Genomic DNA, 24,026 nt, shown 5'->3' on the forward strand with positions numbered 1-24,026 from the left:
CGCTCCGCGGCATGTGGGATCTTCCCGGACCGGGGCACGAACCCATGTCCCCTGCCTCGGCAGGCGGACTCTCAACCACTGCGCCACCAGGGAAGCCCAATAAATTTATTCTTTAAATATTTTTATTTTATGATGTTTCTCCTTTTGTTTCACATTGTCGGTGTAAAAAATGTCCTGAATTTATCATTGTTGATTACTCTTCTTTTCCCTTGAATTAACCTGAAACTAAAAATGTGTTTTAAAAACTTTTGTGTTACTTGAAATAACAGTCTCAACTATATCATGGTAGTTTCTTGCTCTACAAATAAAGATTTATTAAAGAATTTTTGTTATGAACCTATAAAAAGTTTCCTTTTAACCTTTATTAATAGAAATGTTTGTACATACCGGTAACCAGTGTATTCAGTGGTAAGCAGTTGTATTCTGCTTTTCTTACTTAATATTGTTTCATACACATATTTCCATTTACATCATAGTCCATGCTGGCTTTTTGTGATTTTTTTAAGCAGTTATAAACGTAATGCCATGAACAGCTTTGTGCATATCACTTTTTTCCTTTGGGTTATTACCTTGTAATGTGGGTCAAAATAGAATTTCTGACTCAGTAGCCAGATTAGACTTAACCTAACCTCATAAAAATGGTGAACCAGTTTCTCAGCAGTCCCACCAATACTCACTTTTAATTTCACATCTTCCTTTGATCATTTGTAAAGTGCAAAGAGCACATGTGAGTCTTGCATTATATAGTCAAGTATTAGGCAAGAAGTTTCTCCTGAAGATGTTTAAGTCTTTTGTGGCATATGACTTAAAAGCTAACCTGGCTTCAGCCTTTGGGATCTCACTGATTAAGTTTTTTTCAATAAGTTTTTTTTTTCTTTAATATTTGCAGTAATACATTTATGAATGAGAAAATGAAAATAGAAGAGTCTATAAAGAAAGAGAAAGAGCATTATGAAGAGAGTCTTCAAAGGGCTGTGGATGCAGAGGTGAGTCCAGGACACTTAGTGACTGACAGATATGGCAGGATATCATTTGTTTACTTTGTGTTTAATTACACATGAGGCATGACAGCATTGCTGGGAAGTGTGGAGGCTGAGGGATATCCTTTCACCCATAATCCTACCTCCCTGGAACAACCACTCTCTCCTTGCCTGTAGCTTTAAAATTTTTTACCTTTGTGCTTATTTATTACATAGCTGTACTCATAGTGTACACCACATTTTATAACCTGCTTATTTAACATAATTCAGTCATTTTCCATGCGCTGCACTGTTAATGGCTTCATCATATTTAATCAAGTGCTGTACCATGAAGTAGCCAACCATAAAATCTATTTGCCAGTGCTAGAAAAGGAACTTGAAAATAATCCATTTATTAAGAATATACTCTCCTCCCTGCAGAAGAATATATACCAATGTCAGTATACTATTTGAGAAACTACTGAGACAAAAATAATAATAATGACTTCTGGCTGTATTTTATTTAGTTCCTGAAATATGGTTGTCTTTGTTTTTCAAATTGAGAAGTAAATGTTATTTGTGTATGTGTCTATGATTATTCTAGGAAAGTAAGGAAAAGCTTAGCTTATGCAGTCTGTAAACATGAGTCTTCCAGCGAAATATCAGCTATGCAGCTGCTTTTCTAAAGAAAGGAAGGGAAAAAAGTCCAAGTACTTCTACTTTGTGGATACTGTGCCTGCATCTCTGTTCCCAAGTCATTCAGTTCCCATTTACCACCATTTCGCAGGCAGGTTTGCCTGGTGGGCCCTGTCAAGGTTACTGACACCTGGATTAAAACAAGGCAGGTCTACATTTCCTGCAGCGACTTTTACCAAAATGGCCAGTTAGGGCTTCCCTGGTGGCACAGTGGTTGAGAATCCGCCTGCCAATGCAGCGGACACGGGTTCGAGCCCTGGTCTGGGAAGATCCCACGTGCCACGGAGCAGCTGGGCCCGTGAGCCACAACTACTGAGCCTGCGCGTCCGGAGACTGTGCTCTGCAACAGTAGAGGCCGCGATAGTGAGAGGCCCGCGCACCACGATGAAGAGTGGCCCCCGCTTGCCACAACTAGAGAAAGCCCTCGTGCAGAAGCGAAGACCCAACACAGCCAAAAATAAATAAATAAATAAATAAATAATTAAAAAAAAAAAATGGCCAGTTGGCTTGTGCGGGGAGCCAGAGAGTCTAAAGTTTTAAAAACATGCCCTAGAGCCTTTTGATGCCCTTGCTGATAACAACTTCTCTGAGGCTTTTATTTTATTTTAATGCAGCTATTCTGTAATTATTTATTTATTATTGAAGTATAGTTGATTTACCATGTTGTGTTAATTTCTGCTGTACAACAAAGTGATTCAGTTATACATATGTGTATATATATATATATATATATACATATATATATATACACACATTCTTTTTTCTTTTCCATTATGATTTATCACAGGATATTGAATATAGTTGCCTGTGCTATAGAGTAGGACCTTGTTGTTTATCCATTCTATATATAATGGTTTGCATCTGCTAACCCCAAACTCCCACCACATCCCGCCCCCTTCCCTCTCCCTTGGCAACCACAAGTCTGTTTCCGAGGCCTTTCAATTTGGTAGGGTTCAGCCTTGGGGTTGTTCTGCAGGATCCTGGCCCTCTGCTCACCACGAACAGGACCATAGATTATGCACACCAGGTATATACATGTAGGTAACCTAGCTCTTTGCTTGTATATGGCTTAAGCAGTAAGCCATGTGGAAAGTTTCATATCTGAGAAAAGTATAATTTTAGGTATATATTTTACTGTCATCTTGTTATTCTATTTTCAAATCCAAAAGTTTTAATTCATGTTCACCTCAGAGAAATTATAACATAAGTTCTGGTGATTCTGATCATATGTCATTTAGGGAGAAACTTGAAAGTGGTTTAGAATGTTTGTTTTAACAACCTTAAAATAGTTTTAGTTTTAAAATACTTACATTCTTTAATCTAATGGTTAGGTATCTGTGCTCGAAAACTGGAAGGAGACGGAAGTATATAAGTTACAGACCATGGAGTCACAAGCCGAAGGGTTTCTTAAGAACCTGAAGCTAATGAGCAGGTATTGTGATGTCGCAGGTGTCTTTCCAGAAGTGTCATTGAGTAAAAAAAGGTTAGGGCTGATTTAAGAAAAAAATTACGTTAGGACTACTTTAATTTTAATAGTTAATATAGTTAATACATATTCAATTATAGAAAAATGAAAACATGTAAACAAAAATGATAAAAATTATCCTAATTCTTAATTGAGCTATAACTAGTTAATATTTTGCAGTAAATCCATTAAGTATTTGAAAAAAAATTTATATATAGTTTTCACTAAGTAGTATACAGGAAGCTTCCTTTCATATCAATAATTATGTTTCTTCAACCTAATTTTAAAAGGTTAAATAGTATTCCAGTGTACAAACATGTCATGATTTATTAAATAGCACTGTAGTGAGAGAGTTGGGTTGTTTGCACATTTTGTTAATAAAAGCTGCACTGTAGCAAGTATCCTCATAGCTAAAGTTTTATCCTTATAGCTAAATTATTAGTCATTTCCACGCAATAGATAAATTTCTGGAATGAAGATCACATTTTTAAGGCTTTTTAAACAATTGCCTTCCATAAGAATAGTTACTTAACAGTCTAAACGGGAGAGTATGGGCATGTCACTTCAAAAGATACTTACATCTGGTCATTTTTTTTCAACCCTCTGTAATCTTTACCTGTTTTTCTTTCTTTTGCTTTGTTTTTGGAATAAGGTTTGCCTGGAATAAGGTTTGCCTGGGAATCCTACAGGGTCTCCTTCAGTCTAGCATTTAGCACTTTTCTGTATAGATTTTTGCACATGGGATTACTTTTCATCTGGTCCTTTTATCATATTCCACTCACAGGTTTGGGTTTTTTTTTTTAAACATCTTTATTGGAGTATAATTGTTTTACAGTGTTGTGTTTCTGCTGTATAACAGAGTGAATCAGCTGTACAAATACATATATCCCCATATCCCCTCCCTCTTGCATCTCCCTCCCACCCTCCCTTTTCCATCCCTCTAGGTGGTCACAAAACACAAAGCTGATCTCCCTGTGCTATGCAGCTGCTTCCCATTAGCTATCTATTTTACATTTGGTAGTGTATATATGTCCATGCCACTCTCTCACTTTGTCCCAGCTTACCCTCCCCGTTGCCATGTCCTCAAGTCCTTTCTCTACGTCTGCATCTTTATTCCTGTCCTGCCCCTAGGTTCAATAGAACCATTTTTTTTAGATTCCGTATATATGTGTTAGCATACGGTATTTGTTTTTCTCTTTCTGACTTACTTCACTCTGTATGACAGACTCTAGGTCCATCCACCTCACTACAAATAACTCAATTTCGTTTCTTTTTATGGCTGAGTAATATTCCATTGTATATACCTGCCACATCTTCTTTATCCATTCATCTGTCGATGGACACTTAGGTTGCTTCCATGTCCTGGCTATTGTAAATAGTGCTGCAATGAACATTGTGGTACATGACTCTTTCTGAATTATGGTTTTCTCAGGGTATATGTCCAGTAGTGGGATTGCTGGGTCGTATGGTAGTTCTATTTTCAGTTTTTTAAGGCACATCCATGCTGTTCTCCATAGTGGCTGTATCAATTTACATTCCCACCAACAGTGCAAGAGGGGTCCCTTTTCTCCACACCCTCTCCATCATTTATTGTTTGTAGATTTTTTGATGATGGCCGTTCCGACCAGTGTGAGGTGATACCTCACTGAAGTTTTGATTTGCATTTTCTCTAATGATTAGTGATGTGGAGCAGCATCCTTTCATGTATTTGTTGGCAACTTGTATATCTTCTTTGGAGAAATGTCCGTTTAGGTCTTCTGCGCACTTTTGGGTTGGGTTTGGTTTTTGTTTTGTTTTTATAAATTTATTTGTTTCTTTTTACTTTTGGCTGTGTTAGGTCTTCATTGCTACGCGCGGGCTTTCTCTAGCTGCGGTGAGCGGGGGCTACTCTTCATTGTGGTGCGCGGGCTTCTCATTGTCGTGGCTTCTCTTGTTGCGGAGCACGGGCTCTAGGCACGTGGGCATTGTGGCACGCGGGCTCAGTAGTTGTGGCTCGTGGGCTCTAGAGCGCAGGCTCAGGAGTTGTGGCACGTGGGCTTTGTTGCTCTGTGGCATGTGGGATCTTTCCGGACCAGGGATCGAACCTGTGTCCCCTGCATTGGCCGGCAGATTCTTAACCACTGCACCACCAGGGAAAGCCCGGGTTGTTTGTTTTTCTGATATTGAGCTGCATGAGCTGCTTGTATATTTTGCAGATTAATCCTTTGTCATTGCTTCCTTTGCGAATATTTTCTCCCATTCTGAGGGTTGTCTTTTCATCTTGTTTATGGTTTCCTTTGCTGTGCAAAACACTTCCTAACACCATACACGAAAATAAGTTCAAAATGGATTAAAGACCTAAATGTAAGGCCAGACACTATAAAACTCTTAGAGGAAAACATAGGCAGAACACTGTAACATAAATCACAGCAAGATCCTTTTTGACACACCTCCTAGAGAAATGGAAATAAAAACAAAAATAAACAAATGGGACCACACACAGATTTTGACTTCTTAATTCCTAGTGCTTTTTGATTCAAATTTCAGACCCTCAGTGTTGAACCAGAGATTCTGTGGGTTATGGAAAAACAGTTTTATTGTATAGTTCTTTAATTCTTCATGTTTCAAGATTAAGTTTTTTTCAGAAAGGTGAGAAAACCTTTCTGATTAAAGGTAAATTGATATGCTGATTCAGGTTACAGGACTAGTACAGCTGAGGTTGAGACCATGTGGTGTCCAGTTGCCAGTATGCAGCACAGCTGTAGGCTGTGCGTTGTGGTGCATCTGGGAAACAAAGATACCTCAGGCCTCATTTTGTCTAATGGTATTGACTCCTTATTAAGCCTCACAGTACACGGCATCTTTTCTTAGGGATTCTGTGCTAATTCTGCTCATTCCACCAAAGGATAGCAAAAGAGGAAAGCCATAAAGGCAATGTTGTGGTTTTTCTTGAAGATGTATGCTGAGAACTGATACCATTGCCGATTGCTAGTGTTCCTGATCTTCTCAATTAGGAGTAGAAGTTAAACCTAGCCTGTTAGACACGCACCCTTTATTTTACAATAAGGTGGGGATAAGGGTTTTATTGGGATGTTTCCAGGCTGCCTTTTTTTTGGTTTGTTTTTCAATACAAAGATAGCCTTTGATGTTAAATATGAAGATGTCAACTGAAGAGTGTCTGATCTTCAAATTCAGGATAATATTTGCTCTCTGCCTACCAGTTTTGGGATTTGGATTAGATCAACAGTTAAAGTTTCCTAAAGTGTAGTGACTTTGTAAGATATACAGTTCTTTAAAAATAGTTGTTTTTGTGTGTGTGATCATGTTTCTCTTGTGTTTAAATGTTTATTTTCATTTGTACTTTAATGCTTTCAATTTAAAAAAATTTTTAAGTGGACATTAGCAGTTTTATAAATTTTTCTACTTTCTCAGTGATTCTGCAGCATATCCTGTCATGGAATCTGACATACATTCATGGGAATCATTTCTCGCTAATGTTAGAGAAGAAATTGAGAAAGCAAAGGTAGGTTATAAAGTATTTTATAATTCTTTCAAAATCTATCTGATGGTTATAATTCAAAGGAGGTCATGTCATATTGAAACTATTTCTTTTTTGAGCTGTTAAAGACAGTATTTATTTTTTGTTGTAATTAAGAATTTTTCATGAAAGAAATGTTATCTTCTTAACTCTCTTTAAACTCAGCCCTTGACTGTTAAGATTAGAAAAGTTATCTTTGATAAGACTGTAGAGCATTCCGATTAATAAGGACTTATTTTGAACTTCTTTCCTTGCAGCTCAGTTATATTTCTTGGAAAATGGTTGAGCATTTGTTATGTATGTAAGGGGAAAAAAAGTATTAATTGACAGTTGTGGTTTTCTCTTGGAATTCGTTAGAAAAACAACATTTTTCCTTCTACCTACAGTCTCAGTTTGAAGAACAAATTCAAGCAATTAAAAATGGTTCTCGGCTCAGCGAACTTTCTAAAGTGCAGATTTCTGAGCTTTCGTTTCCTGCCTGTAACACAGTAAGTCTATTACATCTTTTTTTTTTTTTTTTTTTTTTTTTTGAAGGAAAGAGAACAGCAAAGGAGTGAAGCACAATTTCTTTCTTAACTGGCCAAAAGTAGTTTGTTGTTGTTTTGGGAGTGGGCATGAGATGGATTAACAATTGCCTTAATGTTTTCATTAAGTGCTAGTTGTTAAGCCCTGTGAGGGCTGCCCTTACTTGCCCCTCACCCTGTGACCCTTCTGTCAATGCATTCAGCGTCTTAGATTGTAGGCTCTGGAGCTGCAGTCAGAAGCCTCATCTTGAGTGTCTTTTTCTCCCCAGTACCTTGCACACTAAGCATTCATACTTACTGTGGATTCATCTGCAAAAGAAAATGGTTTAAAACGTTAAAAAGGTTAGCCACCTTGGACTGATTAAATTGTCTACTGAGCACCAGTCTTTTTCTCTCCATTGAACTGAGTAAGAAACAGAGTTTTATTTAGAATTAAAGATCACTTACTTATAGTGTTTCCAAGTTCTTATAGCAGATATGGAAGGGGGAAAAGCATTAGATATCAATAGAATACTTTACTATTAATTTTTAACTCTAGCTTATGTAATTTTAAAATTTAAAATTCCTTGGGAACTCTCAGTGTGCCAGGAGCTTGAGTAATAAGTACTCCTAAGAACGATTTACTTTGTGTGTCATTTCTCTGCTGTTCATTCATTGGGTATTTAGTGATGATCAAGATTAGATGTGGTCTGTGCCCTCAAAGTGCATATGGGTTTGGGAAAGAGAGACTTTAAACCTATAATTATAAGCAAAGTGTGCCAAGATTTTTCACAGGAACATAGAATGCTATGGCAGCATAAATTAGGAGGAACTAATCTAACCCAGAGGCCTAGGCCTCAGCAGAAGCTCCGCTGTTGGAAGTCTCAGTGAGTCAGAGATCTGGAATAGGAATCAAACAGGCAAAAGGAGTAAGGGGGCGTGTGTTTGAGGAGGGGTGTGTGGTGTGATGTTTGCAGGGTCAAAGTGTTCCCAGTGGAAGAAGCAGCATATTTGGAGCCTAGAAAAAAAGAGAATACACTCCTTTCATAGCTATAAAAGGAGTCCACGATGACAAAGGGGCTATAGGGAGAAAGCTTATAATCTCGTGCCCACGGGCCGGGACAAAGGGAGCCTTATTAAGGTGTAAGGTGTGTTCAGCAGTGTGGACTTTTCCTCAGGTCACTAAGAAGCCAGTATAAGTGTCAAGTTAGGGAACGACATCAGCATTGTACTTGACGATCAGCTTGACGGCAGTGTGGAGATGCGGTGGGGGAGGGGGCTGAGTGGGCCATTTCCAGCCAGCCAGGTACAGCTCAGTCCCCAGCCGTGGCCTGGGTCAGAGAGGCAGCGGGGCTGCAGGCAAGAGGACGGATTTGAGGGCCGTGCAGGAGGTCCGATGAAAGGATGGTGCTGCTTGCGAGACTGTAAGGGTGATAGTCTCCAGGGTGACTCTGGCTTTCTGTCAGTAAAGTGGCACCAGAGGAGGGGCAGGGTGAGGAGACCGCCCTGACGCTGGTGTTGAAGACGCAGGACTCGAGTGGCCTTGGAATCCGTCGCCCACGTGGAGCTGCCCATTAGGAAATTTGGTTGTGCAGATTTGGATCTCAGGAAGATATTCTAGACTGGAATCTTTTTAAAAGTGGGCATTATGGACTTCCCTGGCGGTCCAGTGGTTTGAACCCTGCGCTTCCGCTGCAGGGGGCATGGGTTCGATCCCTGGTCGGGGAACTGAGATACTACATGCTGCACTGTGCGGCCAAAAAAAAACAAAGTGGGCGTTATCCTTAGTGAACACACAGTCACCGAGGCACGAGAGGGCCTAGCACGAGTGGGTGGAGATTGCACCTCTGACAACATGAGGGGCAGCAGCACTTCAGGCGTGGACGGCAGCGGGGCTGCGCGGAGAGCTGAGCCAGGGGCCCAGCGGGTGGGACAGAAGCCAGCAGTGTGGAGCCATGAGGAGCTCATTTTGAGAAAGAGAAGGTGGCCAGCAACTTCTAAGAACAAAACATTTAATTTGTTGTAATTCAGATACTGTGCACTTGAGCAGCCAGGTTTTATCATAGTTGTGCTTGTTAGTCTTTGTTCACAGATGTAACTCTTAGTGATCCAGCCACTGTGGTGTATTCCTTGTAGATACATCCTGAGTTACTTCCTGAGTCTTCAGACCGTGATGATCAAGGCCCCTCCACTTCTACAAGTCACAGGACTGGAGACCCAACAGCAGTTCCCGAGGCATCAAGTCTGGTCTCTGCTACTGATGGCCCAGTGGAGTTGCCCTCCTGTGAGGCAGAAGCCGGCCGGCTGCCAGAGTGTGAGAGCGCCGGCCAGGCAGCTCGGTCAGAGCCAAGCCCGGTGGCTGATCAGAAGTTACCTGTTGCTCCAGGACGTGCCGCCCGTTCAAGCCAGTCTCCAAAGAAGCCGTTCAATAGTATCATTGAGCACCTGTCAGTGGTGTTCCCCTGTTACAGCAGGTACGAATCTGAAATGTCTGCGACTCTTGTTAAGTGCTTTATTGAACTGAGGTTTCCTGATTAGATAACGTTACAGCCAATTAGGGGCTGAAGTGGAAAGGACTGTGTAATGGTTTTACTCAGAAAGACAAGCGGTGCCCTTTTTCCTTTTGTAAACATAGAAGTGAGCAGTTTCAAACCAATAGATTGAAAACATTGAACACTGGTTCATCAATACTCATCAGAACCCATGGCAGTTTGCTAAGATTTTGATGAACTCCATAACTGTCCAACACTAGTTATGGAATCACTAAATGAACGGCAAAACATTAGTTTTACATTATTTCAGGGAAAAAAATCCCATATATAGCAAAGAAGGCAACAGCAACTTACACCTCGTTGGACAGCACCTCCGATTTGTTAGAGGTGTGAGGCTGACGAGGCTAATTGTAATCTGCTAGAGAGTCAGGTGTGTGAGCATGTTACAAAGGGATCCTTATGAGGGTGAGAGAGCTGCTTTTTTGGCGGGTGGGGGGGAGTATAGTTGATTTACAGTGTTGTGTTAGTTCCAGGTGGTTAGCAAAGTGAATCAGTTGTACATTTACGTATATCCACTCTTTTTTAGATTCTTTTCCCATGTAGGTCATTACAGGGTATTGAGTAGAGTTCCCTGTGCTGTACAGTAGGTCCTTGTTGGTTATCTATTTTATATCTAGTAGTGTGTATGTGTCACTCCCAGTCTCCCCATTCATCCCTCCCCCCCTGCCCCAGAAACCATAGATTTGTTTTTTATGTCTGTGACTATTTCTGTTTGGTAAATAAGTTCATTTGTACCATTTTTTTAGATTCCACGTATAAGCAATATCATATATTTGTCTTTCTCTGTCTGACTTACTTCACTCAGTATGACAGTCTCTAGGTCCATCCATGTTGCTGCAACAACACTAGTTATGGAATCACTAAATGAACGGCAAAACATTAGTTTTACATTATTTCAGGGAAAAAAATCCCATATATAGCAAAGAAGGCAACAGCAACTTACACCTCGTTGGACAGCACCTCCGATTTGTTAGAGGTGTGAGGCTGACGAGGCTAATTGTAATCTGCTAGAGAGTCAGGTGTGTGAGCATGTTACAAAGGGATCCTTATGAGGGTGAGAGAGCTGCTTTTTTGGCGGGTGGGGGGGAGTATAGTTGATTTACAGTGTTGTGTTAGTTCCAGGTGGTTAGCAAAGTGAATCAGTTGTACATTTACGTATATCCACTCTTTTTTAGATTCTTTTCCCATGTAGGTCATTACAGGGTATTGAGTAGAGTTCCCTGTGCTGTACAGTAGGTCCTTGTTGGTTATCTATTTTATATCTAGTAGTGTGTATGTGTCACTCCCAGTCTCCCCATTCATCCCTCCCCCCCTGCCCCAGAAACCATAGATTTGTTTTTTATGTCTGTGACTATTTCTGTTTGGTAAATAAGTTCATTTGTACCATTTTTTTAGATTCCACGTATAAGCAATATCATATATTTGTCTTTCTCTGTCTGACTTACTTCACTCAGTATGACAGTCTCTAGGTCCATCCATGTTGCTGCAAAGGGGGAGAGCTGCTTTTAACTAAGTCAGCCAGAGTTGTCATTCAGGCACTTCAGCAGTGCTTCTGCATCAGCCTCTGACCTCACTCCAGATTGGTGCGAGGGGACAGAGGTACTCCTGGTCTCAGCCTGGAGAGAAGGTGACGTGGAGGGAATGTCTCTGGGGTACAGCTCAGAAGAGAGGAATCCACATCCAGGAATGACCCTCTGCACGTCCCATATTATTTCTGTCTTTGACACAATATTAGTCACAGTCTTTGAGATTATACTTTTGAAACACAGTAGTTAATTATGATTGGCCAAATTTGATGTTTCGCATTTGTCAGTGGAGCCCTGCCCATTTGGAAATAAGTATATCTTGTCTGCACCTGGGCATGTTTAGCCCTGCCTAAGTTTGATAAACATTGTAAGTTCTCTCAATAGCAATTACCATGCAAATTAGTAAAAATAGTCAAGTTGTAATTACCAAAAGTACATTACAAATAAAATTGTTTGCAATCCTGACTAAATCTGGCAGAATATAACCCACCAAATAGATATGCATCCTAATTTTCTGCATGTTAAAGCATATGAGGTATTAGTGCTACAGATACCAAGTTCCTGTTGATTAACGATATAAATCACATCCACTGCTACCTATGAAAAATTCAGGCTTTGGAAACTTTGTTGTTGGTTAGATTTTTAAAGGGAAGAAGTCAACAAAACTAGTTTGTTCTTAGACATAAAGAGATTTTATTGATTTCAAGTCAGATCCAGCGGCATCTGATCATTCATTGATTTTGTTTAAAGCTACAGTATATCCAGGCTGTAAGAAGTCAGGTTTCTAAGTAGAGATGGAGATCTCAAATGGATCTATCAGATACACTGTTACTTTGAAAGTCTGTTAAAACAAATATTTAGAAATAATATTGGAATTTTCATAGTGCTTTTTTTTGAAAGAGTGATTTTGCTGCTCTCTATATACAGTTACTGTTGTTGTTTACAAATGAATTATTTGTGTATTTGATTTTGTTTCTTTTTGCTGTTGGGTTAATATTGGCCCATAATATTTCTTTGCAGCAGAAAACTTTAACTTTCTCTTGACATTATCCCCACTTTCCCTTTCAGCACCGAGCTTGCTGGTTTTATTAAAAAAGTGAGAAACAAAAACAAGAACTCGCTCTCTGGATTGAGTATTGACGAAATTGTCCAAAGAGTGACAGAACACATTCTAGATGAAGAGAAAAAGAAAAAGGTCAGTATTTCATTTAGATTCAATAAAATGTTCCACTTTATTCTTATTTATTTATAAAATAAGAGAATTGTGGGAAAAAATGCTTCCAACCCCAAAATGGAGAGCAGTTTAGTAGACAGAAGAGGGTCAGGTTTTTGGGTAACTGAACTTGCTTCCCTGCTCCATGTTCTTGCTGCAGCCAAATCCAGGAAAGGACAGGAGGCCGTCTGAGCCCAGCTCTGCTGCTTCAGTGACCAGGGCCACCCAGGCCCCGCCCTCCATGGTTGTTGGATCATCACCCAAAAGCAAGGGGCAGGAGACAGACGACGTCCCTGTGAGTGTTGCATGTATGACCATAGAGTCAGTTCTGTTCTTCTGATGAAGAATAAGAAGGAAACAGAACTATTAATCCATGATTTAGCCCCATTTTTCTAGATTGAATTTATTTGATCTTGAAATTGGAAACCAAGTTTAGATGTACTTGAGTGTTTCATTAGGAGAGTCAGTGAATGGCGAGGTTGTCTCTCCACTTTTACGGGTAGCTCGGGGCCCCTGCATGTAGTGATAAGAAGAGCTGTGACCACATTGTGGGAACTGGGCCTGTGGATGGTCAGATAAATTCACTTTTTATATCGTGTGAATAGTTGGAAAAATTGATTTTTGGATAATTTTCTTCTACGTGTGACCATGGGCTTTGGAATAACACAGACTTGGTTCCATCACTTAATAGCACTGTGAGCTCGACTCATATCTGCTTGTTCGGGTCGTTGTGGGGATGAAGTGCTGCAGTAGAATAGGCAGAGTCAAGCGCCGTGCTCGGGAAAGGCTGGTTGCTTCCCTTCTCTCTCCCCTCAAGGGGCGTGGAGGGCACACAGGAATGAGCCCATTAAATTAACTTGCCTTTAATTTGATATACTGATTTAGATTGTTCTCCTTTCAGACAATGAGAATGTTTACAGTTACACAGAACTTTTTATAAAATACTGTTATATCTGTGATGTCAGTTGACAGGGCATTATAACTGTCTTTATGAATGAGGAATCCGAGGCACAGGTGGCTTGCGCATCTTGCCAGTGTTCCTTCCTTCGATTTGAGCACAGCATCCTCAGCACACTGACCAGCTCGTGCTGGGGACTGTGCGTTAGGGACCGGCTGCACGTGTGGCTGGAAGAGACATGGCCGCCTGGCGGCTCACAGCCGTGGGCTCCGGATTGAATTCTGGTGCAGAGTACATTTCCCTTTTTTGTCCAGCTACAGTATCACCGTTCAGGTGAGATTGAAATTAGAAGAGTTGCAGGCCCCATAGCGCAGTCAGCAGTGAAAGACTGCACAAAGAGCGCTGGTTTCGGGCTTCCCTGGTGGCGTAGCGGTTGCGCGTCCGCCTGCCGATGCAGGGGAACCGGGTTCGCGCCCCGGTCTGGGAGGATCCCACATGCCGCGGAGCGGCTGGGCCCGTGAGCCATGGCCGCTGAGCCTGCGCGTCCGGAGCCTGTGCTCCGCGGAGGCCCGCATACCACAAAAAAAAAAAAAAAAAAAAAAAGAGCGCTGGTTTGCTGACTTGAGCTAAGCAGTGAATCTTTTTTGTGAACTCGTTTTTATGCCTCGCGTACATTTTCACTCTCTGCTACCCTTTGGAGACTTTCTGCATCACATACACTCAGGTCCCAGAGGGTGTCACCCCAAAGGGAAAGCTTATGATCATGCAGAACGTTCCTGCAAGGCCTGGCTGGAGTCCCCTCCCTCTCTCGGGGGTGTTCCTGCTGGTCACATGCTCTGTGGTCAAACAGCCAGGTCACCTTTTTGGCATTCTCATTGATGTGTGAGTATGCGTGTGAACTCCTTTGTGTGAGTGTGCGTGTGTGTGCGCGCTTGCGTCTATGTGCTTGTTGGCCATCCCAGGATAGACCATAATCACCTTTGGGGAAGAGATTGCTTTCTACTTCATGGTTGATGTTGATAGTAATAAAGGTGTAAAAGCTGACTTATAAGAATAATATGTATTGAAACTGGGACTTAATTTGCTAAGCATAGGTAGTTTTTTAAAAATTAAAAGTAATTTGCTTTTTTTTTTTTTTTAATTAATTTAAAATTTTACTTTTGGCTGTGTTGGGTCTCCATTGCTGTGTGTGGTCTTTTCTCTAGTTGCGGCGAGCAGGGGCTACTCTTTGTTGCGGTTGGGCGGGCTTCTCACTGCGGTGGCTTCTCTTGTTGCAGAGCACGGGGTCTAGGCATGCAGGCTTCAGTAGTTGTGGCTCGCGGGCTCAGGAGTTGTGGCCCGCGGGCCCTAGAGTGTGTGGGCTTCAGTAGTTGTGGCTTGCGGGCTCTAGAGCACAGGCTCAGTAGTTGTGGTGCACAGGCTTAGTTGCTCCACGGCATGTGGGATCTTCCTGGACCAGGGCTCGAACCCATGCCTCCTGCATTGGCAGGCAGATACTTAACCACTGTGCCACCAGGGAAGTCCCTGCTTTGTATTTTTAAATTACAAAAGTTTTGTGGTTCATAATAGAAAATCCAAATAAAAAGAGCATATAAAGAACCCCAAAACCCACCCTCTAAGGGTAACCAGTACTATCACATCAGTATATATTTTTCTAAACTCTTTTGTATCTGTGTGCATACGTGAATTTAGTCAACTGTACATATATTTGTGGTTGTTGTTTTTTTTTTTTTCAATTAGAAATATATTGTGCCCACTTTTACATACTAGGAAATAGTCAAGTTAACCGTGGATTTTTCTGAACTTTGCAGAGGCCTTAACCTGCCCTTTCCCCAGGGCTGACACCTCCATTTCCTCCCAGACCCTTCCCTGGGGGGCCGCAGAGAGGAGTGAGAGCACATCTGTCCCATTGCTGCAGCGGCGACAGTGCTATGGGAAAGACAGAAAACCCCGTGCAGCAGTTCAGCGTTTCATAGCCTTCAGGCACTGCCCCCAGCTGTACTCCCTGACCTTAACCCACTGCCAGGGCTGCGTTCATTCACTTTCTTGACAGTTTATGGAGTCTCAGTTTGGGGCCAGGTTCCTTGCCAGCTGCTAAGAACACAGATAAGCAAGGCCATTTCCTGCCTTCAGGGTGCTCAGAGTTAAGATGGGGAGTGAGAGCGAAGTTAATTATGCAGTGTGGGGTGAGTGCTGTGAGCCGTAGGGAGAGCTTCATGCCTGGTGTTCGAGGGTTGGCACTCTGCTTTCACACAGAACACGCTGTCTGTGCTCACCAGAGTGTGAGCGGCTAGGGCCGGAAGCCCTCCCATTCATCTCTGTGTTGCTGTGCCCTGCACAGTCCCTGACCGTGGATGTTTGCTGAATGAGCCATCAGTTCGTTTTGTTTTGATTTGTACAAGTAATCCACATTCATGGAAACTTTAGAAAAATAGCAAAGAAAAAAGTTAAATCTCTCAACCAAAAGTAGCCAGTAACCACTGTTAACATTTTATATCTTTCCAAACTCTTTTTTAGGCATCTCTATATAAACACATTCTATTTTTTAAAAATTGAATTATATAATCATATGATACATTGTGTTCTGTAGCCTACTTTTATTCAGAGAGTTTTTGTGACTAACTTTCCATGTCAAGGATTATGGAATTCCGTCATGATTTTAATCAGCCACGTGATAATCCATAGTGTAGAGATGTCATAATTTATTACTGTCTCCAACTGTTAGGTAATTAGATGAACAATTAATTTGGAATATTCAGCTAGTACCATACTTTAGGTATGGGTTGGGGTAAGTAGGTATTTCTAGTATTTTAGCTGGGAATGAGTTAACCACATAAAACATGTTTTTCTCTGAGAAAATTAAAACTTTATTTTTTCCTAAGAAATGTTATTAGAAAATAAGTTGTTCCCTCAGTCTCCTTAATTATAATTGACAATAATTTGCTACCTTAGCTGTGAAAGTTCTGGAAGGCCACTTGTAAGAAGAGCTCATGTAGTAAGAAGAAATTTAGTTATTCTTTACTATTGAGATGCATTTGTTTCCACAGGTGTCCGGTGCAAATTCCTGTGAAATATGCCTAGAAGTATTCAAATCCAAAAATGTACGTGTGCTGAAATGTGGGCACAAGTTTCACAAAGGGGTAAGAATTCTCCTTGGCCATCCTCATGTCATGCATTTTGACTATGGAGTATTTTGAAAATAAAAAGGGACTTTGTTTTCTAGGCTTCAATACTTGCATTTTCAAAGCACTTTCTAAACCTCCTCATGTCTGTGATGATTGTCTCCCTCCCAAAGACTGACGCTGCGGGAAGGGGAGCAGATTCCTGGGCCCTGCAGGTGCACTGTGCACACTGTCCTCTTCTCTGTGTCATGAGTGGAAAAGAGCAGTTGGCTCCATCAGTTGCTGAAAGTCAAAGCAGTACTAGTTCCTTAGAAGTCAGGTTTTTATACGCATCAGTTTCTTATATGCATGGTCAAACAGATACACAGTGCAGCAGTTTGTCAATTTACTGCAGTATGTGAAGTAAGTTTAACATTTTGGAGGAGAAAAACTAAACCTAACTGGGTCCCCTGTGCCTGATCCTGGGAGATTCTGGCCTGTGCCCTTCCAAGATTTGTGGTAACTGTTTTGGTGTTGTGGGTGCTGTGAGCATTTGTCCTGCACCCCTGCTGCTGGGTTAGAGCAGATCAGGTCTCTGCCCTGTCAGTGTAGGAATCCCTTAGAAAAGGGATACACACAGTATACTCACTAGAAAGAGTCCAGACAGCTTGTAGTCTCCCGCGTGGCCTGCCTTCTTCCTCCTTTCCGGGTAGGGGCATCCTGCCTGGGCTCTCGAACTTACACATACACTCGGCTCTGTAGCAGCAGCAGGCCAGCCAGGAGCATGCTGGGTAGACAGGCTCCAGTGAGGCTGTGTGGCATGCAGGCTGGTGGGATGGGCAAGGAACAAGACCAGGCAGACAGGGTGAGTCCAAGGGCCAGCCTCTAGAAGTCAGGGTGGCTGAAGCACGAGACTGGAGCAGGGTGTGGGGGGATGGGAGGGCAAGGCCATGCCCCAAGGTCAGGCCCTGAGTGTTCAAGGTCACATTCTGAGGTGGGTTTCTTTGTTCCTGGAGCTTGGTCCAGACTCCTACCCTGAGCAGGCTCTGGTGTCCCTGGGTGTTGGGTGGCTCCAGGCCCTACCAGATGTCACAGTGAAGTTAGCCGTGTCTGCTGAGGCTAGTGGTACAGGAGGGCTGAGGTTCCACGTGCTCCTAAAGGCACTGGCTAATTGTCTTTTCTCATTTCAGTGCTTCAAGCAATGGCTTAAGGAGCAGAGCACTTGCCCAGCCTGCCTGGCTCGTGATCTCCTGTCAGAAGAGTAACCTGCCTTTCCGGAAGAGGCCCACCCACTATTCTAGGTAGTTACAATTCACTAAAGAGTATATATTGTTTGTTGAGTTGGAAGAATAACAATATACTACCTTTGATATAAAAAGCAACATGTGAAGATTCTTTGCATCGTGTGTCACGGTGCTAATAAATGGAAATCTTTAATATAGTTGACAGTAAGTAATTTCCCAACTCTGACTAGCCACTTAATAATTGCCAAATGGTGGCTGATAAAGTTATGTGTAATCACATCCTTATACTGCTGGGGCTGCTGCAGAGGTGCTCTCTGAGATGGAAGGAAAACATGGTGAGTGCCTCAAAGCAGGACTTAAATTATAAGTGTCCTTGACCTTTTAAAGTGCCCCACGTTAAAGTTTTTTGAGATCAGTATTCCTAAACAAATGCCTACATTTTTCCTTAAAGATTCTGCATTTTTAAAAATGGGCTTAAGCAAACCACATTTGAATAGGTTGTAGATGATGTTAAAATATTGGCTGATTGAGACCAAAAGATTCATTCAGATCTCCTCTTCATGTGATTTTTTTTTTCTTCATGTGATTTTGATTTTTCATTTCATTATTGTATTTCTCCCCAGTAGATTTATAAGTGCTTGTTTTTCATCTTTTAAAGACATAATGGTTTTTGAAAATCACACAAAAAACTTATTAACATCAGCCAAGACTTTTTTTTAACCCCTAAAATTGAGGCTCCGTATCCATTATCCCAGCCCCACATTGGGAACTTACTCTGAATACTTTTCTGTTCTCATTAGTGATGTTGTCCCTCTTTATGAGTTAGACAACAAGTGTTTGGGTGTCTCTGTCTAGCACACAGTGGGCACTTTCCTTATCCTACCACCAAAAAGAGACACTTGTGTAATTAGACAGTCCTGAGGTGTCCCTGTTACAATTGTTCGGTGTTTGACATTTGTGTAAAGTAATGCATGCTCTCTTGTACTGTGGCCTGAGAACAAAACTGTAACTGCATTAGAAACCGTTAAAAAATTAGTTCTCTTTAGTGACTTCATAGGCAGTAGTAGTAAATACAGAAACATGAATTCTGGACACATTCCATTTCTCTCAAACAGGAAGGGTCAAAAAATGTTTCTCCGTGTGTTCTTTGTTACCCCTAGAAGCTCAGTCCCACGTTCATGAGCTGATTTGGTCGCTTCCCTCTGCCTTGGTTCCCTGTGAGTTTTGATGTCTTAGTGACTTAGTGCATAGAAGCTTCCTCCATATTTTGCAGCAGGTCCCTAAAACATTGTCTGCATGTTCAAAATAACTGAGGACTTGTAGATATGAAGATACACAGGGCCCAGTTTGTAGCAGCAGTTCCAAAGGGAAAGAAGAGCAGCTGGAGAGAAAGAGAACGTGTTTTGTACATAACTTCAAACAAATACTTGTGAACATGCCTTACACACGTCCTGTAAGTGTCGAAATAAAGAGCATTCTAAAATAACATCAGTTTACTGTCGTGTTATCTGTTCTTTGTCAAATAGTTTAAAGTATTCTACTTGAAAATTCAAGACATATATTACGCTAACATTTTAAAAGGTGACTTCATTTGGAAAGAAGAGCCATGGTACGTCTGAGGAGTCTAACCAAGAGGTCTTAGGACATTTTAGAGCCTGGATCAAAAACATCCCCTGTGCCTGTATAGAGGTTGGTAAACTCAAGTTCACAAGATTGGCTGTTGAAATTTGTGAATGGAAAGATTATACAGAGATGGTAGAGTTTACTGTTTAGGCTAGAATAAGAGGTTTTTCATGTGAATACACGTGAAAATGTTAGAGTTGATCAAATTGCATTTCTCAGTATTGACTTTTTTGAGGTACTTGTGGATGGTTAGCAGACGTTTGGTCCACACCAAAATGTCCTTGATATTTGGTCCTGTCCAAAACCATTTGGCATGGACCAAATATGCTTATGGATGTTTTAGATTGGGCCAGATTTCAAGGACCTTTTGGTCCTTGTGGATTCATGAGAAGGGTTTCCCTTTTAGAGGACCTTCTGGTGTGCTGAGCACTAAGAGATGATTGAAAAAAGCCAATATTATCAGTCTGTGTCTTTAATCCAGTAGCATTTAATTGAAAATAGTATATAACTTAAAACAATGACTGTTCCTAAGAGTTTGGATTATTTTCCCTGCTGAAAAGTTTAATCTATGCTATAAATAATGCATAATCCAGTATAAAATTGAAATGGTACCCCAGCATTGCAAAATGTTACTACACTTTTAAGGTAATTTCAAAGACTGTAGAGTGGAAACAGGTGGGAAAAGTGATCACACCACAAAACTGAAGCAACGAAATTATTTTAGGTAGTTTTTCAGTCAGATGTCGCTCTCTGGAAAAATGGATTAAAGGAAACAGGTAAAAGAGATAATAGCAAGGTGGAAATTTCTTTCATCAACATATGAGGTACTTGCTGATGAGGCTGATAAAAAGGGAAGACAGTGAAGTAGATGGGAAGTCTTGTCTGAATGAGGACCAAAACCATCTCCAGTATGACCCTGCGTGAAAGAAATAGGAGATACATTTCAGGTGTTTTAACTTTAATCAAACTTGATTAATAAACGTTAATCATCAAACTTTATTAAAAAAATAATTGTAAGAAGGATGGATCATCGGTTGTATCTAATCCCTTTTTCTCCTCTTCACCCTGACATGATCTACTTAGAGGACACGTCCACCTTCAAGTAGCCATATACCTTCAGTGCTTTTCTGAGAAGGGTGGGCAACCCTGGACAACAGTGAAAACAAATGTGTACTGAGTATCCACTGTGCGCTAGGCCCTGGGCTCGACATCCTGATACGGCAGTGAAGGAGGGACAAGGACTGTGAAATTTGTCTTCCAGTTACAGACAGTAAACAAATTTAGAATGTAATTTCAGGTGCTGAGAAGGGCTTTAAAGAAGTATCAAGGAAGGTGTATAGATTAATAATAAAATTCCTGTACAGTGCTTAGCATTGTGCCTAGTGCATCAACCTGTGATAAAGGGGAGCCAGTGATTGTTACTAAGGTCAGGGCCTGGAAATTGCACAGGGAGAGAGCTTGGTGGTCCTGTGTAAGAAAAGCTTTTGTTAGATTAGGAGATTTCCTCAGTGTAGCCTAGACTGTGGAACGTAGTCAAGTAGAGAACAGAGCGAGAAGAGATCAAATCACCTCAGAGTCGTTTTGAAAAATAACAGCTTTGTTCCTGAAATCTCCCTGAGTTGACTTTGGTGACATCATGATTCTGTAGCAAAGGATAATTTCACCTGTGGCTTTCCCAGATCACCTGGATGAGCAGTTTTGAGGTAGCTTTTCCGTTCAGTTTGGTTTTAGGACCAGAGTTCTATGCCTGGCTCGGCTGGGGGTTTGTACTGGAGCATGGGAGAGGCCTGGGCAGGCTCATCCCAGTGGAGGAGGCATGTGATCCCAGCTCCCCGGTCTGGGGGGAGAACTGCTATTACCATCACCTCCAGTTTATATTGTCTCTTCCTATTTACCCTTTAAAGGTGAAAGAAAAAAAGATAAAATATTCAGCCAAAATCCAGAAATTAAACAGCATTAGTATACAACAAAATCCTGATGAGACAACCATCAATAATCAGAAAAAAGTTTTTAGCCGCATTAAGAACACTAATTTTGGGCATACATGTGGGAAAAAATGAAGCTTGACCTCAAACCATATATAAACATCAATTCCAAATGGATGGATTCCAATGGATTCCAGTGGTCCTAAATATGAAAAGTAAAATAATAAGGCTTCTGCAGAAAACACAGTCTTCTTGGCCTTGGCAAAGATTTATTAGGACATGAAAAGCACTAACCATGAAGATAAAAATCTGATAAATTGTATCATTACAATTAAGAACTCTATCAAGTCAAGCTATGAAGTGGAGGAAATTTTTAATACTTCCAACAAAGGCTTTGGAATATATTTAAAAATGTTAAGAAGAAGAAAAGAACATGATGTTAAGAAAAAGTTGATATATTTAGAAATGAGCTAGAGATTTGGATAGGCTCTTCACAAATATCCAAATTAATAGGCATTTTGATAGCCAAATTTGTTCAATATCCATCATCAGAGAAATACAAATTAAAACCAGTGACAAAGATGCCACCAGGATGACTAAAATAAAAAAAGACTGACAGCTAATACTGTAGTACCCTATGACAGAGTCCCATGCCAAGGCATGCACTTAACAGAAATGCATGCCGTAGTACAGTATTTTAATACTCGCTTCATTCATAACAGCCTCAAACTAGAAACCATCCGGATGTCCCTCAACATAGAATGGACAAATCCTGGCCTATTCACGTGATGGAATACTCGGCAATGAGATGAAGGAAGTACTACTACGCAAAACTACACAGATGATTCTCACAAACAATACTGAGCCAAAGTAGTGAAACAAAATAGAATTCCCTTTATGTGAGTTTCGAGAACTGGAAAGTGGTAGGAGAGGTCAGCATCCTTACCTGTGAGGTGATGCTGCTAACAGGGAAAGGGCATTGGAAATGGTCTGCAGTCTTCAGCTGAGCAGTGCTGAGCAGAGTCATTCAGAAAATTCATGGAGCTGTACATTAAAAATGCGGGCAATTTTCTGTTGTTTTCAGTAAAACTGAGCAGCAAGTGTAAAAAACAAGACAAAGCTGATACACCTGGGCCCCAGAGGCATAGTGATTATGTGGTCCCTGGCGAAGCTCATGGAAAGCTGGTCCTGCTCCTGTGTGCACAGCCCTCACAGCTGTTAGATTACATTCCCATCAGAGGCCCGGAGTGACGTGAACACCCCACCGTGGAACAGGTGCCCCCTCCTTGGGTTGCCGGCTCCTGCAGCCTCCCAGCAGGGACCTCAGCCCGCCAGCGGGCCTTCGGGAAGTTGCTCCGTAGGGTGGTGAGGAAGTGAGCCTGATGCCAAGTTCGTTATTGCTGCCGAGTTGAGAGGAAAAAAGCCAGACCACACCTTGCTAGGAAGGTGGTGCCAGTCATCTTGCAGTTGCCTGGTACTAGCATGGAGGACCGTCCCCTTTGCAAGAAGCGGTGCTGGCATCCTTGGCGCGGGTGAGGTCTGGGGTGCTGGAGTCTGCTCAAACCGTCCCCAGTAACAAGAGCTAATTGTTAGGTTTTCAGGACTTCTGTGATCTGGCTGTTAAACACAAACTGCTCTTACGAGTTGAATTACATAAACTTACAATTAATTATATAGAAAACAAAAGCAGTTACTTCCTAATTACTACAGTTTATCATTCATGCTTTTGCTGGTTACTGACGTATATAATGTCTGTAGGGTGGAAATACTACGTAATGGGATTCTATGCATCTCTTGCCAACTCCGTTCAATGGTGTCACATAGGTACCTTAGAAATTACATAGGTGTCACATGGCTTGAAATCGGCTATGGTGGGAGTATTACACCACAGAAATGGGCAAACGCTACATATAAGGCCCCCGCCCACCGCAAAGAATTTGTGAAAGCAGGAGTCTTGTCTGTACGAGAAGAAGCCTGTCTGATGGCACTGAAGTTGCTCTCTGTGTCTTTCTCATTTCACACTTGACCTGGTGATGAGGGGACTTTAACACGTAAGCCCTCTGAGGTGATTCAGGCTGAATGAGTCCCTCCCCACGGCTCCATGTGGTGGGGGTCCTCACTCTCACTGCCATGGCTGCTTCCTGCCGCCCCCCGCCCCGGCCCCATCCTGGGAAGAAGACGCTGCTCCACCGCCGTGCCCAGGACGTGCCGGACCAGAGTCAGAGGCCCAAAGTCCATCACCGAGTCAGCCTCTCCCACAGCAACTTTGCTCCCCCATCTCGCCTGGCCCTGCTGCAGGTCCTCCTCTGCTGAAAGCCAAGGAAGGCCCCCTTCTTGCCTCTGGCGACGCCCTGCCTCGAGAGCTTGCAGGTAAATCCAGAGCAGGTGTGCCTCAGGAGGGTCAGACAAGAAAGAACCAGGAGGACAACTCCAAGCCCGAGGCAACTGACTCACCTGCCCTCCCCTTGAGATTGGGCCAGCCCTCGGCAGTGCCACAAGATCCTTCACGACAGAGCGGTTAGTATTTAGTACCCGGGCCTCTGTGGCAGGACGCTTCAAAGAGAAAGCCTTGCTCTTTCTAACATGTATTTTTGTGTCAAACAGAGGTGTCATTGTTTTCAGCAAATACCTTGGGATTCGAGTGAATAAACAGCATTCTGTTTTCGTAACTTTTTTCTCTCCGCTTTTCAGAAGTTACGTATAAAGGCATTTTGCCTAATTCCTTGAGCGCTCTATTTCAGCTACTGTTTGTTTGGTGTGATAGAAAGGTCTTAATTTAGATCTCCCTGCTGCCAGTTCCAAGA

At 41.8% G+C, this 24,026-nt stretch overlaps 2 protein-coding genes across 2 annotated transcripts in view; one reads left to right on the top strand and one right to left on the bottom strand.

The window, feature by feature from the left end:
• Positions 1-19,162, top strand: part of TTC3 (tetratricopeptide repeat domain 3) — a 144,031-nt gene extending 124,869 nt beyond the window's left edge. Inside the window, exons 38-46 of the mRNA XM_024120396.3 lie at positions 890-986; positions 2,987-3,087; positions 6,532-6,622; positions 7,024-7,125; positions 9,277-9,614; positions 12,287-12,413; positions 12,592-12,726; positions 16,377-16,469; positions 17,621-19,162. Of these exons, the coding sequence (XP_023976164.1) occupies positions 890-986; positions 2,987-3,087; positions 6,532-6,622; positions 7,024-7,125; positions 9,277-9,614; positions 12,287-12,413; positions 12,592-12,726; positions 16,377-16,469; positions 17,621-17,695 (1,159 nt within the window). The 3' untranslated portion in view covers positions 17,696-19,162. The remainder of the gene's footprint in view (positions 1-889; positions 987-2,986; positions 3,088-6,531; positions 6,623-7,023; positions 7,126-9,276; positions 9,615-12,286; positions 12,414-12,591; positions 12,727-16,376; positions 16,470-17,620) is intronic.
• Positions 19,163-19,383: 221 nt separating this feature from the next.
• Positions 19,384-24,026, bottom strand: part of VPS26C (VPS26 endosomal protein sorting factor C) — a 102,344-nt gene continuing 97,701 nt past the window's right edge. Inside the window, exon 8 of the mRNA XM_055086409.1 lies at positions 19,384-20,213. Within this exon, the coding sequence (XP_054942384.1) occupies positions 20,110-20,213 (104 nt within the window). The 3' untranslated portion in view covers positions 19,384-20,109. The remainder of the gene's footprint in view (positions 20,214-24,026) is intronic.

The sequence above is a fragment of the Physeter macrocephalus genome, chromosome 8 (assembly GCF_002837175.3).
Source record: "Physeter macrocephalus isolate SW-GA chromosome 8, ASM283717v5, whole genome shotgun sequence".
NCBI classification, from domain to species: domain Eukaryota; kingdom Metazoa; phylum Chordata; class Mammalia; order Artiodactyla; family Physeteridae; genus Physeter; species Physeter macrocephalus.